The sequence below is a fragment of the Nicotiana sylvestris genome, chromosome 3 (genome assembly GCF_000393655.2).
Source record: "Nicotiana sylvestris chromosome 3, ASM39365v2, whole genome shotgun sequence".
Taxonomy (NCBI): Eukaryota; Viridiplantae; Streptophyta; class Magnoliopsida; order Solanales; family Solanaceae; genus Nicotiana; species Nicotiana sylvestris.
Genome location: NC_091059.1, coordinates 178,228,352 through 178,235,711, shown reverse-complemented (window position 1 = coordinate 178,235,711; position 7,360 = coordinate 178,228,352). Strand labels below are relative to the sequence as shown.

At 35.5% G+C, this 7,360-nt stretch overlaps 1 protein-coding gene across 1 annotated transcript; it reads right to left on the bottom strand.

Annotated features, from left to right (window-relative positions):
* Positions 1-652: 652 nt before the first annotated feature.
* On the bottom strand, positions 653-5,025 carry LOC104238042 (HIPL1 protein-like). Its single transcript, XM_009792308.2, has 7 exons — positions 4,474-5,025; positions 4,235-4,392; positions 2,714-3,517; positions 2,414-2,630; positions 1,687-1,865; positions 1,234-1,475; positions 653-1,144 (listed from the first exon to the last, which is right to left on the bottom strand). Exons 1-7 carry the CDS (start codon positions 4,562-4,564, stop codon positions 748-750), a joined length of 2,088 nt encoding a protein of 695 aa, XP_009790610.1. The 5' UTR covers positions 4,565-5,025; the 3' UTR covers positions 653-747.
* Between the last annotated feature and the right edge of the window lie 2,335 nt (positions 5,026-7,360).

Below are 7,360 nucleotides of genomic sequence, written 5' to 3'. Positions count from 1 at the left end.
AAACTAGGTGATTTTCATTTGCTCTGACACCGTATTAGAATCTGAAGGATTCAAAACTCAACATAGGAGAAGAATCGTCTCATACAAAGAGAGAATTGGTTTTAGCAAAATGATTGCCGTGCTTCCTCTGGAAGCTTCTATTACTTATATAAGGTCCAAAATGTTTGACCGACTCAGAACCCACTACAAATGAGAGAACTGGTATAAAATAATACAGACCTAGCTACAACCCAATACAAATAATTAAGCCCAAAGCAGTCAGAGCCAAATACAAGTGAATATAGCTGACTAATTCTAACATGTTCAAAGCTTGATGTGCTGTGGTGCTGTCAAAGAATTCACATCTCATGAGCTAGATTTTGAAATTGATTAAAGTATCATTCTTATCCATTTTGTGGTCATTCCCTTCCAATGGTTGAAATTTTTTAAAAAGAGAAAGCACAACCTTTGTTCTTACAAGCCACGACTTTTCGCTCTTAATAGATTCCCTTGGACAATTGGACCTATACTCTTCTCAAATACTATAATTTATTGATGATAAATTAGGTCATAATCCTTATAAATTGTTGGCCATCATTGCCTTCTAAAAGGTGGTCATTACATCCAATCGCCAAAAATTCCAGAAACAATAGATACTACTCATGCAATGAACTGAAAGAAAGTAAAAAGAGCATAATTGTATAATACTTAACAAAGTGGCCTATTGACTTCCTCTATACATAAAATAGCTTAAGCAGCATACTGGTATCAACTGACCACCATCAACAAAAAGGACAACATGAGGAGTACTAAATTCTTGTATGAACCTGTTAACATAACTGCTGCTGAAGGAGGGGAAGTAGCAGGAGCTGGTGTGCCAATGTCAGTAGCATTTTCCTTTGCACAAGTGTATTTGCAACGACTGGGACGAACAACCCTGTATACGCCACTGCTCGCGAGGAGGTATATATCCTTATTGTAATCCTCACCAAATGAGAATATGTAGCCCAGAGCTGGAACTGAACTTCCTGGAACCCAGGCACAATTTATCGGAGAATTCCCAGCACAAGTGAATGAAATTTCCGTGGTGTTAAATATTCCACTATTCTCAGGGCTTTCAGTGCCTGCCCACATTGCACCTGCATATAAATCCGCAAACAGATACCTGCAACAGTTCATGTATGTCATAAACATAAAAGTAAAAACAAATAGTATAAACGTTCAACTTTGACAACATTGAATTAGTAGACATACCTTCCAGACATGCAAGGATCAGTCGTGGACCTATAGAAGTATCCACCAGTGATTGAGGCTGATCCTTCGTTCTTATTTACTTCAGTGTGATTGTAACCCATGACTGGGAAAATTGTGTTTATTGAGCTCATAGATGTGTTTTTTCCAGGTGATTTTGGAGGAGCGAATGGATGGGCACCCTCGTACAGATTCCAGCCATAGTTTCCTCCCTTGGTGATTATATCCACCTCTTCATAATGATCCTATGGGAAAAATCATACATTACCGATTAAAAACAATGCCTCAAAGCCACAATGCCAACTAAATAAACTTCTGAAGTGAGGGAATGTATGGAGTTTTTGCATAGAATGTGGAGTTTGAAGGTGGACACATAAGAATTAAAGAGCAAATATTAGCAGTTAAACATACATGTCCTATGAGAACTTCTTGGAGAGTAAGATTGTCGCACATTACCTGGCCTACATCTGCGCACATGAAATAAGATGGCCTTGCAGAATCAAAGCTGCAGCGCCAAGGATTTCGCATTCCTAGTGCCCATATTTCTGGCTGCAACTCTTTATCTTCAATATAAGGATTATCCTTTGGAATGGTGTAGTTTCCCCATAAACCAAGCTGGCTAATATCCTCAGCACCTAAAACAATCATATACACAAATAAGAGGCAATCAGCAGAATAAAAATCGCTTCATTTTCATCACTAAAACGATTCATTTTCACAAAATTTAACACTGCATGGATCACCATATAAGATTTTGGCAAGAAATTCACCACAGCTGCAAACAAAGCAGAACAAAAAGCCTGACAGACACAGAACCAGATGAAAACTTGCATCCTCCAGAAGGCAAATTACTTTCGTCTCACCAAGTGCTGCTAGCCATATTAGTTGAAAAAATAAGCAGCTAGAATTTTTCCAAAGATCAGGAATGATCATTTGCTGGCAATGAGCTTTTCTTTGTGTACTTGGCAAAGATGACTAAGACAAGAGACTGCTATTTTCTGAACAGCGCTACAAAGTTGTAGCCGTTTAAAATCCTTTTACAACATACGTTATAATAGCTTAGAGCAGTGGCAAGACCATCAAAGTTAGCACATGCAAATGGATATATAAAATACTAGTACATAATTTAGGAGCTGGGATGTCCAGATGTACAGTATGGTTCTAGAAATTGAAGACAACTTACTTGGTGTGCTATCGACATCAAATCTCATAATCTTTCCAAGCAATGACTTCTTGTTTTGAGCAAAATTGTAAGCATCTCCTGTACCTCCGCCGTCACCCATCATGAAGTACAAATAACCATCTTTAGGTCCAAAAAGAATCTGTCCTCCATGATGAGATGTAAAAGGAAGGCCCATCGTGAATATTCTTCTGACTTCTTCCGCGCTGGCAGTTTTTGCCTGGAAAAATCATACTCATTCATGATCATTCAGAGTCAAATAAAAAAGGGAAAAAAGTTTACTCCTTTAGACTGAAAAAATACCAGTGAAGACTGGGATGCTGTCCCATTAGCAGTAAATTCTGCTATAACTGATTGATATTGACATGGCCGTGAACCACTATCAGAAGGTAGTTTTGATGGATCACAATCCACATCCGAGTTACAAGAGCATCTTCCCGCACATCCAGGCCATGTTTGCTTATCGCAATTGAACGAAGCAAAGAAACGGCCATTCTGCGAAAATTTTGGATGAAATGCAATCCCCATCATACCAAATTGAGTGTCAAAATGAACTTCATCAGTTAGATCCAGAAAAGGATTTGTTTCATCAAGCTCTAACACCTTTCCAGAGTCGACTTCTGGAATGGTAGCCAACCATATTTTTCCTTGCTGATTCGAGAAAAAGGCACGATTAGAGCCATCAGGATGAGCAGCCATGTCGAGGTAACTACCATTTCCTATTTTCTCGAGGCACAAACCGCCTGGAGGACTTGGAGGTACAGTTGTATTTAAGGTAACAGGTTCTCCAGCAAAGCATACTGATCCATCAACACCAGAAGCAGCACCTCCAAATGCATTACAGAAATCGTCTTGTGATTGCCATAGATCTGTCATCTTGGTGGAATTGGACTTTACAGGTGTTGGAGCTTGACCTTTCAAGGAAGCAGCAAAGGGAGAATTCATGATGGATACATTTTGACATGTAGTCCATACTTTAGAGCAAAAGTCATCCGTAACTTGTCTAGTTTGCTTAGAATTTGCTGTATTTGTGGAATTGCACAGTATAGGAAGTTGTCTAGGAGCAGAACTAGTACTAAAGAGATCTGCTGAAAATTGATCACATTTCTGCAGAAGGTGAAAATACAGAAGTCCTTGCATCAAGACCCAATAAGGAAGATAGATGCATAATTAAAATTTTATCATTTGGACAGCAGATACTTCAGTAATATTTCTAGTCCTAGCATCTTCAATAACCAGTTACATAGCTTCCAAATAATTCATAACAGGATCTCAGAGAGCCATCTTAATACAGATAATTGTGGGGAGATTGAGTCTTTTGACCTCAGCAAACCAAGAGTTGCTAAATAGCATGAATTTCTGGTTTACATAAGATAGAGCATATAAATAATTAGCAAGCTAACGAATTACAGATATAATATAGGCCCTTAATACAAATGGATATCCTAAAACATATATTTATATTGCATGACTAGGAAAATAGGAAATAGTAAATATGTTCCTAACTATATATGCAACAAAGGTAGGAGTATTATTTATTTAGTCGCTTAGAAGCTTGTAAAAGCACCATGAGGCTAATACCTGTATTAATGCAATTACTGTTCTTTAAATTTAGCTGTATCTGGAAAAATGCCTAATTTAAAGAATTCTCTAGCATGGAGCAAGAGCTACAACTACATTTTTCCGCGCTCGTGAGGGGTTTTAATCTACTGAAGACTAACTAGATGTTCATGAATTTTAAGGCCACTAATTTGGTGATGATTACTCAAAACAAGTGGTTACATTTAGCAAGATAATATAAAATTACACAGATCATGTTCTTACCGCGCAGAGGATTGACTTTACAAGAGAAGCACAACCAGAATCAGAAATATTCATAGCATCAAATCGGGTCTTCAATTGTTTATCATCACCGGAATTGCAGCATGAAGTTCCATTGTAAGAGCAGAAAGTCAAAGGAGTCTTTTGAGGGAAAGGAGCCCCTATAAAGCATCAAGAGAACTGAAATTAGAACAAGAATAGATAACTGCAAATGGGAAGTCATGACAACACCAAAAACTTACTTGAATCAGTACACAAAGGAAGTGAAACAGAAGGATAAAGAAGCTGCAGAAAGTTCAACAGAAGGATGATCAAGAAGTAACTGCCTCCCATGACTACAAGCTGAGAAAACAAAAGTCTAAAGCAGAAAAAACACCTATTTGTAGGCTGCAGCTACATCAGGTTGTTTCAAGACAAGACACATTTCCAGTTCTTAAGTAGAACCAGATAGATTATAGAGACACATATATAAAACTATTTTCTAATTGACTATATCATTCTTTGCTTTAAATTTCAACACATGGTGCCTGCTGCCAACTCTCTCTATTATTAGTCCAACCTTCTAATCAAAATTCAAAAAATAATCTCCAGAGCATATTGTCTCTCATTTGTTATCAACCTGTCCTTTTCTCATCTGTAAGGGGCTTTTGACATTTTCTTTTGTCTACTGAGGATAGACGTTCCAACTGGGCAGTCTAAACAGTTGACTTTAAGATTGTGAAATCTTGGCATAAATACATATAGAAGTAACATATTGGGTGGTTGAGCAGAAAAAAGAAGTAACTTTAATTTAGAAAAACCAGGCTGGATGGATCTTGGTTGGTTTGGCTTCATGTCTTCTGTGTCCACATTGATTGCAACCCATTTGCTCTGAATATGCTAAAAAATTAGCCGCACTAATACACATTTATCACTTAACTATGATTAAATTATATCTTCTCACTTTAATTTTTTACTGCTAAGATTAAATTACTTAATTTGATGAAAACACCGAATGCAGATAAATATTTACTCCTTAAAGTATAGTCAAAACTTGTACTATACAATACAGATCCCTAGAACAACGGCCGTTGTATATGATATGAATAAGTCCATTTTGGAAATATTATAGAAAACACAGAAAGGGCACCCTCAAATTCGGCAGAGATGGACACTTAGGGGTCGTTTGGTAGGAGATATTAGAAAAAATAATGCAAATATTAGCTCTATGCATTAATAATACATTATTTGGTACCTTTTTTCAAACTTGTGTATAACTAATACTTGTATTAGTAATGCATAAGTATGGTATAGTTATACACCATACTTGACATTATCCTATGCATAAGTAATGCATAGAAAACCATGACATTAGTAATATCAAGACTTTAGTGCATGCATTAGCATGAATAAAGACAAAACTGTCTTTAAAGTCCCTTAAAGCTAGAGAATATGGAAGACATTTTTTGTAAGCAACTATTTTTAAAAAAAAATTATGCAATGCATTATAATTTTAATACACCACACCAAACAATAGATACGAAATAATATTTGCATAACTAATGCTTGCATTACTAATATATGCATTACTAATACACCTTATTCCGTACTATTCTTATACACCCTACCAAATGACCCCTTAATGTATAAAGAAATAAAAAAGGAAATACGAGCATTGTACTTCTAGATAAAGGCGTTAGGCAAGTCATAGACATAACCTTTATAAAGGAAAGCTTTTTGCTATCAAGCAATTTGTCCAAATGTGTACTTTGAACATGAAAATCTACAAGTGCTTGACCAATGAAAAGTAGCAAATTGACATTCTTGCTAATTTCTCACTCTATATTTGAAGTAGAGAATGTTATAACTTGCATATGGGAGAAATTCAAAAGCAGACAGATTTACAACTGATCGTTCAAAAATAGCCCAGTTTTAAAAGTAATCGAAATTTAACCACTTTTCATGTAAAGATAAATTTGAGCAAAAACACTGTTCAAAATCCGGAAAATACGTCAGTATATTATACTGGAGTTCCAGCACAAGTATGCTTGAACTCCAGCATATTATACTGGAGCTCCAGAATAAGTATGCTGGAACTCCAGCATAATATGATGGAGTTCCAGCATAAGTACACTAGAACTGCAGCATAATATACTGGAGTTCCAGCAAGTATAATCGTCCAATATAATATACTGGAGTTTGAAGCTCCGGTGCTCCAGTCTCCAGTATATTATACTGGAGTCAGCAAAGTATACCAGTCCAGCATAATATGCTGGAGTTCATACACAAGTGCACCGAACTCCAATATATTATGCTGGACCGGTTTCTGTTGCAGCAAAATAGTGGCTATTTTTCATTGACTTCGTAAACGCTGGCTATTTTTGAATGACCAGTCCGAAAACTGGCTATATCGTCCTATTTTTACCTTACATATTGCTTTTTTCGTCTACTCCTAATTACTTAATCATATTAATCTTTTACATATCTTTTTAAGAAAATATTAGTAATAAATTTGTTTGACTAAGTTAATCTTACTAATTTTTGTACTTTTACAGTACATTAACCTCTCTCCACAAATGTTCACTCAATTAATGTTAAAGGTAAAATTAAAAAAAAACATTAGTTCTTTTTAGTTTTTTTTTTTAAAAATGACAAGTATTTATGGATAAAAACTTACCGCACTCAATGTTTAGACTAAACAAATAAATACAAAATATGTATCATGTATGCACACATTTATGGTTAACTCTAATATGTATTATTATTTTAATTTTAATTTTAAACTATCCATGTTGAATTGTTTGATTGAAATGTAAATATTAAATACGAATACACATTTATCGTATTCTGTAGCACCTACTTTTGACGGACGTAACAGTTTGGGTGAGTCTCACAAAAACGGGAAAAGTCAAAATAAAATCATACCATATTTAATTTAAGAGAATAGGAAACTCATTTTCTTACCAGAGCGCTGAAACTCTGAAAATCTTGCAGGGAGTTTTCTTAGTAGGCGTTTGGATATAAGAATTGTAAAATTTCAAAAAATGGTGAAAAAAAATTTCAAGTGAAAAAGGTATTTGAAATTTAGAGTTGTGTTTGGACATAAATTTCAATCTAAGTTATTTTTGAAGTTTTGTGAGTGATTTGAGT